Genomic DNA, 22,457 nt, shown 5'->3' with positions numbered 1-22,457 from the left:
CTAATGTGAGTGATCTTTAACAATGAGGACTTGAAAAAGAAAACCCTGAAGAAACCTAATTCTTTGATGTCTGGATGACAAGGAAGAAGATAGAAATGGCATCAGATAATAAACAGTGTAAATGTTTATCAGAAAGGGGCTGGTGGTCGGGACAAGTAGGAGGATCGCTTGAGTCCAGGAGTGCATCTCTACAAAAAAGTTAAAGGATTTTTTAACATTGGCCAGGTGTGGTGGCACGCATCTGTGATCCCAGCTACTTGGGAGGCTGAGGCAGGAGGATTGCTTGAAGCCCAGGAGGTTGAGGCTGCAGTGAGTTGTGATCGAGCCACTGTACTCCTGCCTGGGTGACAGAGCAAAACCCAGTCTCAAAAAAAAAAAATAATAATAATAATAATAATATTTTACATAACCAACCACTTCTAAAGATTAAAAAAAAAAACCCACAATTAATTAAAAACCTCAGGTCCCTCAGGCAATCATACCAGATACTGAAACAAAGCAATAACATAAGGACTGCAGTATTTATTTTATTTTTATATTATTTATTTATTCTTTGTTAGTTTGTTTTTGGAGTGTGGGTTTTGTTTTATTTTTTGATTTTTTTCTTTTTTTCGACCCACGGATTTATTCTTATTGCCCAGGCTTGAGTGCAATGGCGTGTTCTCAGCTTACTCAACCTCCGCCTCTTGGGTTTGGGTAATTGTGTCTCGGCCTCCCTCTGCCTCTTGGGCTTGGGCGATTGTTCCACCTCATCCGCCCTCTGCCTCTTGGGTTTTGGTGATTGTTCCACCTCATCCACCCTCCACCTCTTGGGTTTCGGTGGTTTTTCCGCCTCAGCCTCCTGAGTAGCTAAGGGAGGAGTCTTCAGATTATCATCCACTGAGGGTGGAAGAGGAGAGGGTGGAAGAGGAGCAAGGAGACACTCCTTCAGATTATCATCCACTGAGGGTGGAAGAGGAGAGGGTGGAAGAGGAGCAAGGAGACACTCCTTCAGATTATCATCCACTGAGGGTGGAAGAGGAGATGGTGGAAGAGGAGCAAGGAGACACTCCTTCAGATTATCATCCACTGAGGGTGGAAGAGGAGAGGGTGGAAGAGGGATAAGGAGACACTCGTTCAGATTATCATCCACTGAGGGTGGAAGAGGAGCAAGAGGACACTCCTTGATATTATCATCCACTGAGGGTGGCAGGGGACGAAGGAGACATTCGGGAGGTGTCTTGAGGCTCAGGGAGTTATCCGTTATAGAACGTTGTTGAGTTGGAGGAGGTGGCTGGCGGCCCATCCTGTTTTTTAAAGTTTCAGCTGTGAGGTAGGGCCAGTAGGGCAATCCTGAAGAATGACGATGCTCCGCTGCCGCCATTCTGACCTGTAGGGCCGAAGGAGGGAATGTTTTCACACATATTCATTTGATGGACAAAATTACTGCCACCAACACGGTCTGCACCTTCTGTTGCTGGTGATAGATTTTTGCACCTTTCCATCCTCCAGGTTTCAAAATAGCAGTATCACTGTCATAATATCACCCTTCCACTGAGTACTGCTGACAGCTGGGGGGTAAAGAAAAGTCATTGGGACACACTGTTGTCTCCACATGCCACTGTGTCTGTCTGCAAATGTAGGCAGGCTGGGGTCCTGCCCCAGGGAAGACAGAGTCATAACAGAGTAATAAAGAAGCATGTTTGAGACACAGGAGTGTCTATGTCTATCTTCATTCCTCCCTCACAGCCATCACCAGAGCACGTTTCTTGCACCAGGTCAACAGACAGTAAGAGAGGCATGAAAAGCCCATTGTCCACACATGTTGCAGCTTCTTTTTGGAGAATGTTTTCCAGGCCTTTTATGTTCTGTCTCTGATTCTCAGAACTCTGCAAGGTCAGTGTGACCACCCTGCTCCAAATCTAAGAAAACAGAGGTTTCCAGAGGAAGGAGAAATTGTGCCCAGGGTCACACAGCTTGCAAGAGGCAGAGTGGAAGTTGATTCCAGCTCTGCCTGCAGGACCCTCTCATTTCCCCTCTGTTTCCCTTCTTGACAAAGGATCTTCTTCACTCTGGAGGTGCCACCCATGAGAACAAAGAGCTCTGGAGAGATGTGGATTCCTGAAGAGCTGCAGGGGAACTGGGAGAGGGTTTTCTGACAGAACAATCTTACCTCAAGAAGTCAGTTAGGCATGGCTGTAATATTTCTTTTCACTCCCAGGTAATACCAAATTGTAAGTGCACTAGGACATAAAGAATACTTTTGTCCATGGAAAAATGAGGTGGGAATTCTAAACAATGCAAGTTTTAAAACTGTGTTTCACTTCAAGTGTACAAGTCCCATCACGTGTAATCATAGGACTCGGCAGCTTTTGAAGGTACAGAGGCCACACAAGAACCAGCTTAGCTGAGCATCATTTAAGGCCTTCATTTGGAATTGTCCCTGTGGGTAATAAGTTACATTCACTCTTCACTAATTTACAGTCAGGGCCCATTTGCTATTACAAATATGGAACCTCTGACACTTTGAATATTAGATCAGGGGCCCCACTGGGTGGGGATGAAGGTGTTTTTGCACAACACGGTTACCAACAGGGATGGGACTGTGATGCTTGTAGGCAGCCTTTCTCTCTGCCATCTCCCTCTGCAGGGCTTGAGCACAGAGCTGTAGGGAGAAAAATGTATCCATGTCCTGACCTGGCAGACTATGTTCAAAAGCAAGGAAAACAAACAAACTTACCCGGTTGCAAAGAGGCTTTCTTGCAGAAGGGGGGATCTGAAAAAGCCAACACATGAGAAACTGAATGTTGAGAGAGTCTAAGAGCCGTGGCATCATCTGCATCAGCACTGAACTATCCTGCAACTGCGGGGAGGAAGCTCCTTACTTTGCATTTGTGGTAGTCCTCTGCCCGCCGCCGCAACTCTTGCGCACGTTGAAACATTTTCCTATGGATTACAATCACTTTCATCAGATAAAGCACCACTTTCAGGATGATTTTAAATAATCTGCCATGTTTCTGTTATCCTCACAACTGTACCCTTACACAATCTATCTGTACCTAGAAAACGTATTTCAGATGGCTATAAGAGTACAGTCTGAGCCGGTCGCGGTGGCTGATGCCTGTAGTCCCAGCACTCTGGGAGGGCGAGGCAGATGGATCACGAGGTCAGGAGATTGAGACCATCCTGGCTAATACGGTGAAACCCCGTCTCTACTAAAAATACAAAAGATTAGCCGGGCGTGGTGGCAGGCACCTGTAATCCCAGCTACTCGGGAGGCTGAGGCAGGGGAATCACTTGAACCTGGGAGGCGGAGGTTGCAGTGAGCCAAGATCACGTCATTGCACTCCAGCCTGGGTGACACAGCGAGACTCCATCTCAGAAAAACAAAAACAAAAACAAAAAAACTGTACGGTCTGATCCAAACTGTTGCTATATTGATTCCTCCTCTTGCTTACTGCCTGCTGACTTCTGAGATGATAGTTTCCTTCCCCATTCTCAGTATATCCCTAATTCATCCTTCATTGAGCATCTTTTATCATAAAGCTGCATTCTCTTTGTATTAATATCCTTACCGTGTTTCACAGGGCAGAAACAGCTGGGCTTATAAACAGGCATAGTCCTTTTGAAGGATGTGGTTGATCCTACAACAACACACTTTCCTAAGGATGACAACAACTCACCCCACCCCTAGAATGGCTGGTATGAACCGAGTTTCCACACACAGTCTAGCTGGCAATGGGGTCAGGAGACATTTTGCTGCTTCACATCTTTTGGTCAGTGGTAAATATTAAGGTACTTTGTTTTCTGTTTTGTGAACTCTCTCTCTCTCTCTCTCTCTCTCTCTCGATATGTCTTCTGACCATTTGTTTCTATTTCTGCATTTACTGGGTCTAAACACTGTACAAAGGTTAAAAACAACACTCCAATGGGCGTTTCCCAAGAGGGTGGGGTTCAGTTTCTGAACTCACTTGTAGGTGTGTATTTCTTTCATATCCAATTTCCCATTTTCCTCTGCCTCTGATACCTGCCTCTCCTTTTCTGCATGCTCACATTCTTTCATGCTTAGTTTCCTCAGATTAGAAGGGAGAGAAATGCACACACATGATCCACCAGCCCGTGTGGGATTCCCTCTGCCCTTCTGGCATCTGAAGGCTGTGATTCAAAGATCCCCCCTGCAACCTTCCCACAAATGAACCAACTGATTCTCACAACCAAAGGGAGAATGGACACCTCCCATTGAGGGACAAAAAAAAGTCACACTCTGGCCTGCTGGCAAGTCACCTGTCATTTCCAGCTCATCTTCATACTTCCATAGTTAGTCCTATTCTTTAGTAAATATAAAGACTATTAAAAGCTTCTATGAGGTGCACTATGTGTGTCTCTGGGGTCAGTCTTGTGCTTGACACAGCGAAAGCTCATTTTAGTTCAGTGTGAAAAACCAGACCTCACCAATTCATCACAACTAACTCCATCGGAAGCAGAGGATTGCTCCTCATCTGACTCCTCCTGTGTGAGACCTGATTCTCAGTCAGAGGCTGATGCCGGAACTGAGACCATCAGCCATAGAGAGATCGTTCCAGAATATGGTGTCATTAACCCCGCAGTTCACTACTGCACTTTGCCATGATTCAGGACTGGAACTCTTGTCATCGACTTTAAAGATCCTGGTTGAGAGAAAAGGCAATCTGAATGCTGGGCGCATCTATTGAATTAGAAATGATCGGAATGGCTCCTAAGTCGGGTGTTATGTCCTGAAAATAGGTGACAATGGCAAACCATCCACCCTGGTGTTGACTGACTTTAACAAGGTTCAGTTCACAGAGATTGAGGGCAGAAAAAGGAAATGGCCTAAAAAGGGTAAGTTTGCTGTGTTGCCCTCACACCACTTGATTCATGGTCCTGATCCTAAGGATCTCACCTGATACTTGGTTTTATAGGAAGGATGTGTAAAATTCCCAGAACGCTAGGAAACAGGGACAAAAACACTTCAAAGAGAAAGTTCATGAACTTGTTTCTGACCACAGGGCATCCTTCAGCACACGCTGTCTGGAGTGGCCTCCAACAAGGAGTGTGTGGTGAGGTGCTGAGAATGCAATGGGAGCAGGGTCCTGTCCCCACGCTAAAGAAGCTCACAGTTTAATGCAAATGAGAAGCCAGTGAGGACATCACTACTCCTGCTGTGCACTTGGGAACTAGAAACACAAAACCTGACTCTGGAGGGAAGCTAAGGAAGCATTCTACTCTTGAGTTGTCATAAGTGCATCTGAAGCTTCTGATCTCCGATGAGAACAATGGGGGACACCAAACAGAATATAAAACTCATGATTGAATACATCAAATTGCTAACATGGCAGTAAACAGACATGAGGTGAAGATGGAGAAGAAGGAAACCCAGGACGAAAGTCAGCCTCGCATTTGGAACCCATTTCCCTGAGTTTCATTGCTGAATTCCAGAAGGAACTACTGAGATGCAAAGAAGCACAGCAGCTTTTGCACACATGCATGGGATTAGATGGAAAACAAGTGGATTGAGGGTCTGCCAATGAAAGCGACCCATACTGAAGTCCACTGGCTCTGGTTGAGACCCAGAAGAGTCATGCATCAGAATAAAGGTGGACAGAAAATACCCTGGCCTTTGTAGGGACTGAGCCTGCACTGACGACCTCAATTGCAGCCTGTATGGAGGACCCCTGACCATCCCCCAGAAGTAGACTCCCATCTCTTCTGCAGCAAGATAACATGCTACTAGGCCTCAATTCATTGCTAAATATTTTTTAACAAGTATCTCACATTTAACAGAAAAAGATCAGTCATATGGCAGCAAAATACAATGTAATATGACCAAAACATGAAAGACTGTGAAAATGAATCTGGAGGTGACCCAAGGATTGAATTCAACAATCCAGGCTGGGTGCGGTGGCTCACACTGGGAGGCTGAGGTAGGCAGATCACCTGAGGTCAGGAGTTCAAGACTAGCCTGGCCAACATGGTGAACCCCTGTCTCTACTAAAAATACAAAAATCTGGCCGGGCACGGTGGCTCACGCCTGTAATCCCAGCACATTGGGAGGCCGAGGTGTGCGGATCATGATGTCAGGAGTTCTAGACCAGCTTGGCCAATATGGTGAAACCCCGCCTCTACTAAAAATACAAAAATTATCCGGGCATGGTGGCATATGCCTGTAGTCCCAGCTACTCAAGAGGCTGAGGGATAAGAATCGCTTGAACCTGGGAGGTGGAGGTTGCAGTGAGCCAAGATCATGCCACTGCACTCTAGCCTGGGTGACAGAGTGAGACTCTGTCTCAAAAAAAAAAAAAAAAAAAAAAAAAAAAAAAAAAAAAAAAAATTGGCCAAATGTGCTGGCACACACCTGTAATCCAAGCTACTCGGGAAGCTGAGGCAGAATTGCTTCAAACTGGGAGCAGAGGTTGCAGTGAGCCAAGATTGCACCATAGCACTCCAGCCTGGGCGACAGAGCGAGACTCTATCTCAAAATTTAAAAAAAAAAAAAAAAAGGCTGGCTGTGGTGGCTCACGCCTCTAATCCCAGCACTTTGGGAGGCTGAGGCAGGTGGATTACCTGAGGTCAGAAGTTCGAGACCAGCCTGGACAACATGGTGAAACCCCATCTCTAGTAAAAATACAAAAATTAGCTGGGCGTGGTGGTGGGCACGTGTAATCCCAGCTACTTGGGAGGCTGAGGCAGGAGAATTGCTTGAACCCAAAAGGCAGTGAGCTGAGATTGTGCCATTGCACTACAGCCTGGGCAACAACAGCAAAGCTCCATCTCAGGAAAAAAAAAAAAAAAAAAAAAGACAGAGAAAGGAAAACCAATGCCAGTACTAGCAACTCCTCTTCCCCCGAAAAAATGACAAACAAGAATGTAGGAAGGGAAAGGAATTATACAGCTTAAACTAATGAAGCAGAAAGGACAAACTCAATTTTGAACCCACTGAATTTGCCACAAATATTGTAGAAAATATTCTCAAGGACTTTACAGTTGTCTACTTTGATTGGCACATGGTTCATACAACAGTATTTGTGTCAAGGCACATCTTACTGTTTTCTGGCGGTCTTCCTCTTTCCATTGATTTTGTCATGATGGTTGATTTTCGTTGTCACCTTCCTCTTATGGATTTTCGCTCTAAATTTTCTTTCCACATGTCTCCATGGAGTAATGACGTCTTTCAGGCCAATTTTATTTCCTGGAAAGGAAGAAACTCTTTTCTTTGTGTGCATACAAATGGACCTCAGCCCTTGGTGAGAGTGAGGAGAAGAGAAGGTGAGAAACCTGAGGAAAAGAAGCTGTTCTTTCCCTTTCCAGGGCAAACTCATTTCCACACTATGGGGACTCCAAGAGAGCCATACCTTCCTGTCTACGTCGTTTGGACCTCCAGGCTCTCTGCTGTACATCCGTGGATCCATCATGTCCATTTCGAGACCAGAAGATAGTCTTCAGGAAATACACCTAGGAAATAATAATATAAGAATGACGGCTGGGCACGGTGGCTCATGCGTATAATCCCAGTACTTTGGGAGGCCAAGGCAGGTGGATCACGGGGTCAGGAGTTCAAGACCAGCCTGGCCAAGATGGTGAAACCCCGTCTCTACTAAAAATACAAAAATTAGCTGGGCATGGCAGCGGGCGCCTGTAATCCGAGCTACTCGGGAGGCTGAGGCAGAGAACCGTTTGAAGCTGGGAGGCGGAGGTTGCAGTGAGCCGAGATCACACCACTGCACTCCAGCCTGAGCGACAGAATGAGACTCTGTCTCACACACACACACACACACACACACACACACACACACACACAAGAATGACATGAGGCTGGCACGGTGGCTCACTCCTGTAATCCCAGCACTTTGGGAGGCCGAGGCAGGCGGATCACCTGAGGTCGGGAGTTTGAGACCAGCCTCACCAACATGGAGAAATGCTGTCTCTGCTAAAAATACAAAATTAGCCAGGCATGGTGGTGCATGCCTGTAATCCCAGCTAGTCAGGAGGCTGAGGCAGGAGAATCACGTGAACCCAGCAGGAAAAGGTTGTGGTGAGCTGAGATTGTGCCATTGCACTCCAACCTGGGCAACAAAATTGAAACTCTGTCTCAAAAAAAAAAAAAAATAGGCCAGGTGCGGTAGCTCACGCCTGTAATCCCAGCACTTTGGGAGGCCGAGGCGGGTGAATCACAAGGTCAAGAGATGGAGACCATCCTGGGCAACATGGTGAAACTCCATCTCTACTAAAAATACAAAAATTAGCTGAGCATGGTGATGCACGCCTGTAGTCCCAGCTACTCGGGAGGCTGAGGCAGGAGAACTGCTTGAACCCAGGAGGCAGAGGTTGCAGTGAGCCAAGATCCCACCACTGCACTCCAGCCTGGTGACAGAGTGAGACTCCGTCTCAAAAAAAAAAAAAAAAAATGACATGAATATACTTCACACAACTGAACTGTACACTTCAACATGGTTAGATGGTTACTATCATCTTATAAGTATTTTACCACAGGTTAACATGTTTCACAACTTGAAAAGGAAGTAATTACCTTCAGCTCTCTGAGTTCTAGAATTTGTAACATTTCACCCCCTGCTCCTTCCTGATCTGCACTGGAGCATCTTCCTTCTGTCCCTGCTCTACTCAGAGTTCACTTTCCCTTCCCTCACATCAGCTTCATTGAGGCTGGTTTGAACTTAACGCAAAACATTCTCACTAATGACTGAATTCCCACCAAGATTTCCATATTATCACAGTATGCTTTTAATCTTCTAAGATATTAAATATTTGTTCTCATCATAGCGAAAATGCAATGCAAATCCCATCTCAGATGTGGGTCAGATACCTATGAATCTCCTGAGGTAGTCATTGAAATGACTTTTTTCTTGAGATGGAGTGTCACTCTCAACCATGCTGAAGTGCAGTGGCGCTACCTTGGCTCACGGCAACCTCCACCTCCCAGATTCAAGCGATTCTTGTGCCTTGGCCTCCCAAGTAGCTGGGATTACAGGTGCCTGCTACCATGCCTGCCTACTTTTTGTCTTTTCAGTAGAGATGGGGTTTCACCATGTTGGCCCATCTGGTCTTGAACTCCTGACCTCAAGTGATCCATCTGCCTCAGCCTCCCAAAGTGCTGGGATTACAGGCATGAGCCACCACACCTGGCCTGAAATAGTATCTTTCAAATTCTTTGTAGAATTTGTTTTTTCCTGATTTCTGCACATAGGATAAAAAAAAAAAGTCATGTACTAGGATTTTGAGAGAAGCAATGGGTAATCTAAAAAGATGAAAAGAGCAACCACGTCAATCCCACAACTACTGCTAGATTTCATAGGAAAGGTAGCTGGCCCAGTTTGGAGCTAGGAGAAATGTCAAACACATGAAGAAATGACAAGCAAAGAAATGCCATCACGCATGAAGGCTTCATGGCACCCATGATGTCCCTGCTTAGGAGGTAATGGTATAGATGACTAGATGACAAGGACAAAGATGAGAGGTGCAAAGTTGTCCAAGTCCAACAGCTCAACTGAACTTTCCTAAATGGAATTGTTAAAAAGTGGTAAATTTAACAACTTCCCCTGGCTCACGTGGTGGCTCACGCTTGTGATCCCAGCACTTTGGGAGGCTGAGGCGGGTGGATCATTTGAGGTCGGGTTTTGAGACTAGCCTGGCCAACATGGTAAAACCCCGACTCTACTAAAAATACAAAAATTAGCTGGGCATGGTGGTGGGCACCTGTAATCCCAGCTACTTGAGAGGCTGAGGCAGGGGAATCACTTGAAGCCAGGAGGTGGAGGTTGCAGTGAGCCGAGATCACACCATTATACTCCAGCCTGGGCAACAGAGGGAGACTCGTCTCGGGGGTGAGAAAAGAAAAAAAAAAAAAAAAAAAAGCTTCCTCCAATTTATACCGAAAATTCTCTGTTCAGGACTAAGTGGCATAGAGAATGTTAAATGTGCCTAGATATCTTCATAACTCATATATTTTCTGTTTTCTACATATCTTGAAAGGCAGTGCCAAATGACGTGTAATTATCTAGGTGGTGAAACTGAAACATACTTCCTCTTCCCTTGAATATAAAAAAGCATTGTGGTATTAGTACTTTTATCTTGGATCATTGTTCAGAAGGAGGTTCAGCCCCCAGACAACCACATTTTTACTGTCATGAATGGCAAGACAAAATGTAGAGCTCAACTTACCCAAAGGAAAAAAGGCTCAAAAGACAAATTATGGCACAACTTAGCAGCCAAATTCTTACCAAGTACAGACTTTTGACATACTGATCTCTCTCCGGTTGCAAGTGGGAACGTGCACTTTGAATGATGTCATTCAAAATTACCCTGCCCAGACACACTTTTCATCGATTCTCTTGGAGGGCAGTTCTAAGAGATTCTCTGGGGCTTTCTCTGCATCATGAGACGCAGTGCAGTTCTGCCATTCACCTTCCGGCAGTTTGTCACCTCGTCCCTATGACCTCAGAGGAACTTTGTCTCAGGCCAATTGTTTGTTCCTTGGCCTCTTTCATTTCCCCTAAAAATCATTTGCTGCCCCTCTAAATGGCCTACATCTCCATCTATCTCCCTCTCCCCTCACAAGAGGGTGCTCTTTAAGCATCAACCATCCAGCCCTTCTAGCAGTCTCATTTTTCAGCTGGTTCCCATGTTTATGCCTGTTCTAGGTTTTTCTTTTCCTGTTAAGCTGTCTGTTGTCAGCTCATTTCTGCAGTGAATCTTCAGAGAGGAGATTGGAAGCTTTCCTTCCACCCATACGATAGAACTATAAAGCAGAAGAGTTTAGAAAGAATTTCCTATTTAAGTGATGAAACCTCATACTCCATTTGTGATAAATAGCACAAAGGTTAAAAAAACTTATTTTTGACCAAAAGCTCTGTTGACATTCTATTAAACAAACACCGACCTATTTAATTTTCATAATGTAAATGGCAGACATTTTCATAATTCTTATGCTAATAAATCATTTCCCTGATTGTTTGGGTAAAACCACATATTCATAATGAAGTCCAGAAATGTGAATTGTTTTATATAATTTATTCTTATTTGTGATTACAAGTATACCTCTACAGAAAGTTAGTATACTCACACAAAGGTAATTTGTGCAGAAGAGAATGGTAAATGTGTAAGGTCTCAGAAACCCAATAACGATAATTATCAAATTATCCAATTTTTGTGGAGATGGGGTTTTGCCATGTTGGCCAGGGTGGTCTTGAACTCCTCCACAAAAGTCAGTCTCACGATGACGATAGACAGCCAAAGTGTTGATAACCTGGAATAATAATAATTGAAATAATGAAAAGGTCAATGACACCGACAATATTTCACTCAGAAAGAATCATCCTTAGAAACCGTCAACCTCCTCCAAAAGGTAACCACATCCCTCAGATATCACCGTGGGATTCCACTGCTACAAAAAAGAACAGAAGTTACAAGTCTCATGTTTTTCAGATGGCTGGTAGTGTTTTTAGGCATCGCAAATGTGGGGTGCTGTCTTTCTTGGTATAAAGCAGGGATATCCAATCTTTTGACTTCCCTGCCTATATTAAAAGAAGCAAAGTTGTCTTGAGCCACACATAACATACACTAACACTAACAATAGCTGATGATCTAAAAAAAAAATTCTTTTTTTTTTTTTTTTTGGAGACAGAGTTCCGCTCCACTCAGTCGCCCAGGCTGGAGTGCAGTGGTGCAATCTCGGCTCACTGCAACCTCCAGCTCCTGGGCTCAAGCCATTCTCCTCCCTCAGCCTCCCGAGTAGCTGAGATTACAGGTCTCTGCCACCATGCCCGACTAATTTTTGTATTTTTAGTAGAGATGAGGTTTCACCATGTTGGCCAGTCTGGCCTTGAACTCCTGACAGGCGATCTGCCTGCCTCGGCCTCCCAAAGTGCTGGGATTACAGGTGTGAGCCACCGTGCCCAGCCATTTGTTTTTGTTTTTGTTTTGGTGTTTTGTTTTTGAGATGGGGTCTCACTCTGTCACCCAGGCTGGAGTGCAGTGGCGTGCTCTCGGCTCACTGCAACCTCTGCCTCTCAGGTTCAAGTGATTCTCCTGCCTCAGCCTCCTGAGTAGCTGGGAGTACAGGTGCCTGACAATGCACTCAGCAAATTTTTGTATTTTTTGTGGAGATGGGGTTTTGCCATGTTGGCCAGGGTGGTCTCGAACTCCTGACCTCAGGTAATCTGCCTGCCTCAGCCTCCCAAAGTGCTGGGATTACAGGCATGAGCCACTGTACCTGGCCAAAATCTCCTAATGTTTTAAGAAAGTTTACAAATTTGTGTTGAACTGCATTCAAAACTGTCCTGGGCCACATGCAGCCCGTCACTCATGGCTAAGACAAGCTAAGTATAAAGTAATTATCTTTTCTTTTTGTTTGGAGACAAAGTCTTGCTCTGTCACCCAGGCTAGATTGCAGTGGCATGATCTCAGCTCACTGCAACCTCCGCCTCCCGGGTTCAAGCGATTCTCCTGCCTCAGCTACTGAGTAACTGGGATTACAGGCGCCTGCCACCGCACTCGGCTAATTTTTGTATTTTTAGTACAAACAGGGTTTCACCATCTTGGCCAGGCTGGTCTCCAACTCCTGACCTCATGATCCACCTGCCTCGGCCTCCCAAAGTGCTGGGAATACAGGTGTGAGCCACTGCACCTGGCCAGTAGTTATCTTTTCTTTAAAGTTATTTACTTGTTTTTTAAATTGATGTATAACATTGGATGCATTTGTTATATATCACATGGTAAAAGAATCCCTCTAAATAATACTTCTCTCTTGGATTATATGAATCTTTGTCATTTAAAGCTCAGCATAAGTAAAAAAAAAAAAATACAATGAAGAGATTACTTCATTCACAAATAAGTATCAAATTTTAGTGCTTAAAAGTTAACAAGGTGGGCCGGGCGTGGTGGCTCACGCCTGCAATCCCAGCACTTTGGGAAGCCGAGGTGGGTGGACCACGAGATCAGGAGATTGAGACCATCCTAGCTAACACGGTGAAACCCATCTCTACTAAAATTACAAAAAATTAGCAGGGCATGGTGGCACGCGCCTAGAGTTCCAGCTACTTGGGAGGCTGAGGCAGAAGAATCACTTGAACCTGGGAGGCAGAGGTTGCAGTGAGCCGAGATCACACCACTGCACTTCAGCCTGGGTGACAGAGCGAGACTGTCTCAAAAAAAATTTACCAAGGCGGAGATCATGAAAATGGCATGAATAGTGTGGGATTTCTCTAAGATTGTTGATATTAATTCCATTAGACTCTTATGTGAGTGAAGATGAAGACTTCCCCTGAGTAAGTTCAGACAGCTTGTGATAACATTTCTACATCGATTCCTCAGGATTTAACTATATATTCTTGAAAACATCTCAATTTTAAATGTTTCTTTCAAGATGGTGAATTAAACAGAGATAGCCCTTCATCAGGTTGAACTGAGCATATGCTGAGTCTGAAATGGAAATGATGGAGTTAGAGAACCATACAACAATGGTAATGATTTCAGAAACATGGTGTTGAGCAGAACAAAGCAGACACAAAAGAGTACCTATGGCATGGCATGCATCTGTAGACGCGAAATTCCAGAATAAGCAAGCTAACCTATGATAAGAAAGAGACTGGCTGGGAAGAGTGAGAGTTCACTTTCTGGGGTGACATAATAGTGTAGATCTTGGCTGGGCACGGTGGTTCACGCCTGTAATCCCAACGCTTTGGGAGGCTGAGGCGGGCGGATCACCTGAGGTCGGGAGTTCAAAACCAGCCTGACCAACATGGAGAAACCCTATCTCTACTAAAAATACAAAATTAGCTGGGAGTGGTGGCACATGTCTGTAATCCCAGCCACTCGGGAGGCTGAGGCAGGAGAATCGCTCGAACCTGGGAAGCAGAGGTTGCGGTGAGCTGATATTGACCCATTGCACTCCAGCCTGGGCAACAAGGGAGGAACTGTCTCAAAAAAATAAATGAATAAATAAAATAATGTAGATCTTGAAAGGGGGTTGGTTTATGCTGGTGTATGTACTTTCCAAAGTTAGTAAACTTACACTTAAGGTTATATATTTTGACCAGTCGCGGTGGCTCACGCCTGTAATCCCAGCACTGGGAGGCCGAGGCAGGCAGATCACGAGGTCAAGAGATGGAGACCATCCTGGCGAACATGGTGAAACCCCGTCTCTACTAAAAATACAAAAATTAGCCAGGCGTGGTGGTCTACTAAAAATACAAAAATTAGCCAGGCGTTGTAATCTGAGCTACTCAGGAGGCTGAGGCAGGACAATTGCTTGAACCCCGGAAGCGGAGGTTGCAGTGAGCCGAGATCTTGCCACTGCACTCCAGCCTGGGCGACAGAGTGAGACTCTGTCTAAAAAAAAAAAAAAAAAAGTCATCAAACCAGATGACACAAATCAAATGACATTTCACTTTGTTTTGGTCCATCTTGTTTGTTAGAGACAAGAGTGCAGCGGGGCCATCTCGGCTCACTGCAACGTCCAGCTCCTGGGCCCAAGCGATCCTCCCACCTCAGCCTCTCCAGTAACTGGGATAACAGGTACGCACCACCAGGCCCAACTAATCTTTTTTGGAATTTTTTGTAGAGATGGGGTTTCGCTATGATGCCCTGGCTACTCTTCAACTCCTGGACTCGAGTGATCTGCCCACACCTCGGCCCCCTAAAGTGCTGGGATTACAGGCCTGAGCTGTGTAACTTCATGCCGCGTGACACAGCCCAGTAAAAAGGAAGAAACCCCGCGGGTCCAGCGTCTACTCACAGGGGTGGGATGATGGCTGATAAATCCCAGCAGGAGCCAAAAGAGGAGCCACCACCGCAGCCGCATGTCCTGGTCCTTTCAGGGCGCCCTGAGGCGGCCAGGACAGAGGTGGAGGTGGCTTAGGGCAGGGGGGAGGGAAGGGGACGGGGACCGGGCCGGATCTGTGTTGGGGAGGGGGAGGGGAGGGGGAGGGGAAGGGGGGAAGTAAGGGAAGGGAAAGGAGGAGAAGGGGGCTGTTGGGCACCTGGAGGAGTTGGAGGAGGAGGACGAGGAGAAGAAAGGGGTCTGGGAAAGGATCCGGTTCAAATTAAGTTCTCAAGCGCTGGTGGAAGGTTTAGCTACAGGTCACGGAGAAGATCAGGGAAGCAACAGGACACGCGGGGCAAGGGAGCGTGAGGCTTAGGAGCAATTAGAGGGAGACAAAAAGGTTCTGCTATCCACCAAACCTTCTTCAGTCTGGGCCCTCCCTTGGCAACCCTGGGGCTTTATACTCCCTCTCCACCAATCCCTGATGACCCCGGTGGCGCCTCACAATGGACAACGCCAAGTAGCGCCCGCATCATTCCAATGACCCCTCCCCCATCTCAGTCTCCCACACTCCTCGCAAGGACAGGTCCTCTCTGGAACCTTCACAAACCTGATTTCTGGTCCTCCCCAACCAGCTCCCTGTCCCTGCTTCTGGGCGCTCCTTCCTTCCTGAGCTCCCAGGGTTCCTCAAGGTCACTTTTGGCGACAAAACATAAAAAACAAATGATGGCAGGATGGCAGGAAGAACCTCATACCCAAGCAGGGTGCCAGGTTTTACAGCCTCCGCTCAGCCATTCATATCCTAAGCAACAAAACATCAGCAGGATGCGGAAGGTCCCGATAGTAAACCATCTCCATCACATCCATGTAGCCATCCGTCCATCAACCTGTATCTCAGGAACAAATGTAGATACATTCATTTTAAGCATGCATGGTACATTTACAAAAATTAACCTGACTTATTTTGTTCCAGCAAATCTCAATATATTTGAGAGCAATCAAATCACACAGCATGTTTCTGATCCTATAACTGTGCTAGAAGTTAATGATTAAAAGCTAATTCAAAATTATTATTTGCTTGGAAATTCAAAGTGCCCTTATAAGACTTAAACATAAGAAAGAATCCAAAATGAAACAAGATTGCCTTTCAACTCAATGATAAGATCATAACATGGCAATAAAATGTCTCCCTCTGGCCTGGGAATTCCTCTTTGTGCCACAAGGTTGTGTGATCGCAAATCACCCCTAACCCACCTAGACATTTTAACATCCGAAACCGAGTGATGATGTCCGTATCTATATCATCTTACTGCCTGTGTGTGTGGACTTTAAATTCTGAACCCAAATGAGGGGGAGAAAACCAAGTTGACTTTCATGATTGACCTCTCAGGGATGTCCAAGGAATCTGTGCATTTCAAGAAACAAAGTTCATCAGCTTCTCTCCTAAGGTATTTGCCCACAATACCCAGAGGGCTTGGCAGCATCATGTGTGATGGGTGGGGAGCTCCAAGCAGGTGGGCAGGACCCAGGGGCCTGGTGACCAGGACAGACCCCCACTGTCCATCGCCTTTCCTGGCCCTGTCCTCTGCTAAACTTCCCACAGGCCTTCTGCCCGATCACACAGAGTATGCCCAAACTCTCTCAGGCCTCTGGCAGCTGAAAACCACTGCTTTAAATCCCTTTACCATTTACTATGACATAAGGTTATTGTAAACAGGAAATATTCTATTGATGCTACAAATGGAAAGCCAATGCCTTTACCATAAATAGAAAAACAACCCTAAGAAGCAAGCAAAACAAAAACAAAACAGGGGCTGGGTGTGGTGGCTCACGCCTGTAATCCCAGCACTTTGGGAGGCCGAGGTGGGCGGATCACAAGGTCAGGAGTTCCAGACCAGCCTGGCCAATATGGTGAAACCCTGTCTCTAATAAAACACAAAAATTAGCCGGGTGTGGTGGTGGGCACCTGTAGTCCCACCTACTTGGGAGGCTGAGGCAGGAGAATAGTTTGAACCCGGGAGGCAGTCTGCAGTGAGCCGAGATTGCACCACTGCACTCCAGCCTAGGCGACAGAGCGAGACTCTGTCTCAAAAACAGCAACAACTACAAACAAACAAAAAACAGGGTTAACAAAAGTATGGAATTCAATTCTTTTTATATGCTGCAGCCATGTTCTGGCCCTAGATTTGGCTGGGCATGGTGGCTCACGCCTGTAATCCCAGCACTTTGGGAGGCAGGCGGATCACAAGGTTAGGAGTTCGAGATCATCCTGGCCAACATGGTGAAACCCCGTCTCTACTAAAAATACAAAAATTAGCCAGGCATGGTGGCACACGCCTGTAATCCCAGCTACTCAGGAGGCTGAGGCAGGACAATCCCTTGGACCCGGGAGGCGGAGGTTGCAGTGAGCCGAGATCGTACCATTGCACTCCAGCCTGGGTGACAGAATGGAATGAGATTCTGTCTCAAAAAAAAAAAAAAAAAAAAAAAAGCCCTTGATTTCGGTTGTGTTGGTTGTAAAAGGAGAGACCAAGTAAGTGGGGGTTGAAGTCAGATTAGAGCAACAGTGAATGGCAGAGTGTAGTATAATGTCCATGAAGGGCTGCTAGAGTCACTGTGATCATAGCCCAAGCAGAGAAAGGGAGAGGAAGATGTGAGCAGAGTTTGGGGTCTCGAACAATGGAGGTTATTGGTGCAGCCCAGGAAAGGCTCCCCAAAGCCAGGATCAACCTCCCTTGCAGGCGGTCCCTCATGGAGGCATGGCCAGGCACCTTAGATTTGAGACCAGCTATGTTGCTGCTGACCAGCTGTGTGACCCTGGGCTGGTTTCCTTCCATACAATGGGAGTGCCAATGGCTGCAAGCATGCAAAGACCGTCTGAGGATAGGAGGAAGCAATCTGTTGAGCACCCGTGTACCTGAGTGTCATCACCTCCCAAGGGCATCCTTCGTTCCAGAGCTGGCACCTTGGAAGGCCCTTGGTCACTGAAGGCAGTGATGATGGTAACAGCAGTAAATCATCATTTACGGCTGATGAGGGAAGGCCAGGGGTAGGGCTCCTACGTCCTGGATAACAATGAGGGTCTGGGCACTCCTGGGGACAGCTGAGTGGTAGGCCTCCTGGGTCCCCAGGGGGCAGGTCCATCTTCAGTGGCATTGGGCCTAGGCTGGGATGCTGAGTTATCCACTGGAGCATCAGCAGTACAGGCAGGCACAGACGCAGTGGATCCATCGGAGGTGGCAGGTGTAGGATCATCTGGTGAGCAAGTAGAGTCACCAAGCCTGGCTGACCACTACCCCCACTACCCCCACTATCCCCACAGACGATGCCCTGTCCCTTGCCTCATGCTCCGGCAGGGTACAGGTTCACACCTGGGGCCTCATGGAGCATCTCTCTAAGACCTCTGTGTCCTGGTCATTGAATGGGCACTTGAGTCACCCAGGGCCATTGGAACAAAGAGGAAGAATCAGGCCCCACGATGTTTTGGGAGAGTGTTTAGCACAGGAAAATGCACAGAATACATGCACGACACTGGGGCACTGTCAGTGTGGGAGCAATAGTTTACAACCTCCAGCCCTAATCTGAGCACTCTCACCTGTGCAATCTGAAAGGAACAGGAGACTTGCAGGAAAAAGAGTGCCTGGATTTAACTTAAAGGAACTAAAATGTTGGAATTTTTACTCTTGATATCCTTCCAAATCAACTCTCTCAATGTTCCCATCCTCAAAACTATCATATGGGGTAACTGAGGCAGTCAGAGATTTACTGACTCAATGTCACTCAGTTGATTCTGAGTTCACTGCTGATTACATCTGACCAAACTGCTTTTTCTGAAGTCTACTCCGTTTCATCATGCTGGTGATGATTTTGTGCAGCTCTGGGACAAACTCCACCTGGCTGATAAAGCAAATCTGCGGTGACTTAGTCCTCCTGTCATTTTCCATCAGTTCCCCACTCTCCTCCTCTGCCCCTCCACAGTCTCCCATGCAGGCTGACACCATATGATGGCCTTAATGGAGCCCACCGAGTATTTCAGGTTCTCTCCTGGGCCACTTGAAAGTGGATGTACCCATGGGATTTGCTTTGACCCAAGAGATGTGAGTGGAAGTGAAGCGTGTCACCTCGAGGCAAAAGAGTTGGGAGCCACTGAGACTGGCCACCCTCTCCTTCATCTCTTAGAGCAGCTGACAGCTCCCATATGGAGGCTGCTCCTTTATTCTCGTGGCAGGATGAGGGCATGTGGGGCACAGGGCACAGGAGAGCCATGGAGGATGTGCAGCATGGGCAGGAAAAGAGCCTTCAGTGGTGTACATTTCCATCGTTTGGGGCTGTTTCTTACCTACAGTGATACCTAGCCCATCCTAGCAGGATGCACCATCTACCCCACACTCTGTGATGCAGACTAGCCTGCCGTCAGAACATGAACTGGTGGTCAGACACATGTAGGTTTCAGTTCCAGCTCTGCCTCTTATTGACTGTAACCTCAGGCTTAACTTTCAGTCTCTGAGCCTCAGTTTCAACTCTGTAAAATGAGGTGGCTATACCATCTCAGGTTGCAGAGAGAATTAAATGAAATATAAGTGCATGTAGAGCATTGAACCCAGGGCCTGGCACACACAGTGAGTACTCAATGTTAGCCATGTAGCTTCATGATGCATACTGATTGTCAATATTCAGACAATCCAGTAAAGTATTACCAAAAATAAAAGTAAACTTATTTGCATATGTATTCTTTCAATCTTTATTTTTAAACAGGGTAAAACTATGCATATTTTTTCATAGCCAGTGTTTTTCTCTTCATAGTATATTGTTAAAATAATTTTATCTTGGACCGGGTGCAGTGGCTCACACCTATAGTCCCAGCACTTTGGGAGGCCACGGTGGGCGGATTACGAGGTCAGGAGTTGACACGAGCCTGGCCAATATGGTGAAACCCCATCTCTACTAAGAATACAAAAATTAGCTGGGCATGATGGTGCACACCTGTAGTCCCAGCTACTCAGAGGCTGAGGCAGAGGAATTGCTTGAACCTGGGAGACGGAGGTTGCAGTGAGCCAAGATTGTGCCACTGCACTCCAGCCTGGGCGACAGAGTGAAACTCTGTCTCTCTCTATATATGTGTGTGTGTGTGTGTGTGTGTGTGTGTGTGTGTGTGTGTGTGTGTGTGTGTGTGTGTGTGTATCTATATAAATTTCAAAAATAAAAGATCATTTTTGAGATTATCATTTTAAAAGACAAGATAATGTTCAACTTAATGACTAATTTAATTATTACTATTGGACTTTTTGTAGACTGCACAGAGCATTCAAAACAAATGAAGGAGAATAAAAAATATGTATTACAAGTTGTAAAATAAATGTGATGTGGTTAATTCTTTTATTCAAAATTATAGAACATATATATGTACTATAGAATGTATTTCTTATTATGAGTCATGTTAAAAAGTAGTTTAGAAGCTGTTGATTTGAATTTCCTTTTCAAATTTTGCAGGATAATTTTTTTTTTTTTTTTTTGACAGAGTCTCACTCTTTCGCACAGTCTGGAGTGCAATGGCGTGATCTCGGCCCACTAAAACCTCCACCTCCTGAATCTAAGCAATTCTCCTGTCTCAGCCTCCTGAGTAGCTGGGACTACAGGCTCACACCATCATGCCCGGCTAATTTTTGTATTTTTAGTAGGGACGAGGTTTTGCCATATTGGTCAGGCTGGTCTTGAAGTCCTGGCCTCAGGTGATCCACCAGCCTCAGCCTCCCAAAATGCTGGGATTACAGGCATGAGTCACCATGCCCAGCCTAAACTTGGCAAGATAATAAATAACCTTTTTAAGTGTCGTTGGGCCCTTGTCTGGTTGTTTTTCTTTAGGTTACCATGCCTGCAATGATTCCTTTTGAGTTTCTGACAGAAGATAGTGGTTTTCATCCAAATAAGTCAACTACTCTACCCCATCCCTAAGCCACTTGTATGGAAAGAAAAAGAGGAAGAAGCCAGTACTGTGACTGCGTAAGCTTCCCCCAGCATCACCCGCTATGAGATGTGTGGCAGCTGAGACCCGGGAACTGCTCAAGGGCACCAGGCCCCATCTGTCTGCACTCACTCACCTTCCTCAGGTACTCGCATGGGCATGTCACTGACTTTACGTGCTGCTGCAGCTCCTTGGTGAGCTGGCCCTGCTCATGGGACAGGAACTGTGGGGTCAGGACAATAGAGAGCTTCACCATTTGCAGAATGAGAACAGGGGCTCATGATGATTGCCAACCTATTAGATAATTTTTTAAAAAAGTGTTGAATGAGTGGAAAAACAAGGTGATGTTTCAGTCTATAGTGGTCAAGGGCTTCAGAAAAGGACAGAACCAAGTTCAAATTCCTGTACTTTGAATTTCTACTTCATGCCATGCAAAATTACTTTACCCCTTTTAACCTCAGTTTTCTTCTGTGTGAAACAGGAACAATAGTTTCATTCGTCATTCACTTGCTCTCAAGGTTTCACGAGATCATACCTATAAAACATCCAAGTCATTTAAATGTATCATCATTTCTGTCATAATTAGTGGGATCCATTTCACTATTATTGGATATACAGTTCTGTGCCTGAAACCTACAAAAAAAGAAAATGTTAAGTCTAAAAAGCATTAGTGATTTCTTATTTTTATATTATTAATTATAACCCTATTTAATCACACAAGGCCTTGTCCGTGGCAGGTGCTCAATAAACACTTGTCGAATCAATGCATGTGGGCTCCGGAGCCACACTGTTTAGATTCTATTCTGCCTCCACCACTTATCAGCTGTGTGATCTGGGTAAGATAATTCACCTCTTTATGTCTGCACTTCCCTCTCCATAAACTATATATAATGAGAATCCTTAGCTCATTCAGTTGTGGTGAGGGGTGAATGATTTGGCACACAATCCCAGCTACTCGGGAGGCTGAGGCATGAGAATCGCTTGAACCTGGGAGGCAGAGGTTGCAGTGAGCCAAAATTGTGCCACTGCACTCCAGCCTGGGCGACAGACTGAGACTGTGTCTCAGAAATAAAAATAAAAATAAACAAAAATCAATGAACTAAAAACCAATTTCTAGTGGTTTCTAATAAGGAAAAAATGGTTCAAAAAACTGCTAAGCGAGATCAAGCAAAACAAAAAAATCTATTAAGATAATGTTTTTATAGCTCGTATTTAAAACATTGTTGATTCATTCTTTATTTTTATTTTTATTTTGAGATGGAGTCTCACTCTGTCACCCAGGCGGGAGTGCAGTGGCAGGATCTCCGCTCAGTTCAAGCGATTCTCCTGCCTCACCCTCCCGAGTAGCTGGGATTACAGGCGCCCGCCACCACGCCCAGCTAGTTTTTGTATTTGTAGCAGAGACCGGGGTTTCACCATGTTGGCCAGGCTGGTCTCCAACTCTCGATTTCAGGTGATCACCCCCTGCCTGGGCCTCCCAAAGTGCTGGGATTACAGGCTTGAGCCGCCGCGCCCGGCCCTTGTTTTGTTTTCTAGATTGAAGAAAGGTTTTTCTCAGAAGTTATCTAGAATTTATACCGATTTGGTAAAGCACACTTTTGTGAACAAAGGTGGGTGGAAGCGTTTGTTTTTCCTCCCTATTTGATCCTTCTAAAGTTTGGAAACTATTCATAAATATTCTTATTTTCATGTACATATGTTCTCTTTATAAGCAGGTTACAA

The 22,457-nt window shown here is 45.7% G+C and overlaps 2 protein-coding genes across 3 annotated transcripts in view; both read right to left on the bottom strand.

Moving 5' to 3' along the window:
* Window positions 1-521: 521 nt before the first annotated feature.
* On the bottom strand, window positions 522-21,275 carry LOC134729280 (nuclear pore complex-interacting protein family member B8-like). The gene is made up of 11 exons (XM_063597517.1): window positions 21,182-21,275; window positions 20,872-20,958; window positions 17,691-18,028; window positions 15,384-15,469; window positions 14,024-14,151; window positions 11,075-11,257; window positions 7,350-7,449; window positions 7,042-7,186; window positions 2,865-2,925; window positions 2,720-2,755; window positions 522-1,369 (listed from the first exon to the last, which is right to left on the bottom strand). The coding sequence occupies exons 1-11, from the start codon at window positions 21,236-21,238 to the stop codon at window positions 587-589; spliced, it is 2,004 nt and encodes a 667-aa protein (XP_063453587.1). The 5' UTR covers window positions 21,239-21,275; the 3' UTR covers window positions 522-586.
* The window catches only part of LOC134728365 (eukaryotic translation initiation factor 3 subunit C-like), a 42,190-nt gene continuing 39,631 nt past the window's right edge, over window positions 19,899-22,457 (bottom strand). Inside the window, exons 22-23 of one of the 2 annotated variants that reach the window (XR_010110236.1) lie at window positions 21,192-21,368; window positions 19,899-21,029 (exon numbers count right to left, since the gene is read on the bottom strand). The gene's annotated coding sequence lies outside the window, so the exon portion shown is untranslated. The remainder of the gene's footprint in view (window positions 21,030-21,191; window positions 21,369-22,457) is intronic. The other variant, XR_010110235.1, reaches the window with a different exon arrangement.

This window comes from Pan paniscus, chromosome 18 (genome assembly GCF_029289425.2).
Source record: "Pan paniscus chromosome 18, NHGRI_mPanPan1-v2.0_pri, whole genome shotgun sequence".
NCBI lineage: Eukaryota > Metazoa > Chordata > Mammalia > Primates > Hominidae > Pan > Pan paniscus.
The sequence above is the reverse complement of the archived record's forward strand: the minus strand, read 5'-3'. Positions and strand labels throughout refer to the sequence as shown.

Bases quoted from the DNA above. Each gene is read 5' to 3' on its own strand.
- LOC134729280 (XM_063597517.1), bottom strand. From the start codon at position 21,238: ATGACGAATGAAACTATTGTTCCTGTTTCACACAGAAGAAAACTGAGG. The intron at 15,470-17,690 runs GTACACGGGTGC...TGTCGCCAAAAG, and splicing joins TGGGAGGTGATGACACTCAG to TGACCTTGAGGAACCCTGGG. The intron at 14,152-15,383 runs GTTTGTGAAGGT...TTTTTAGTAGAG, and splicing joins TGGGGAGGACCAGAAATCAG to ACGGGGTTTCACCATGTTCG.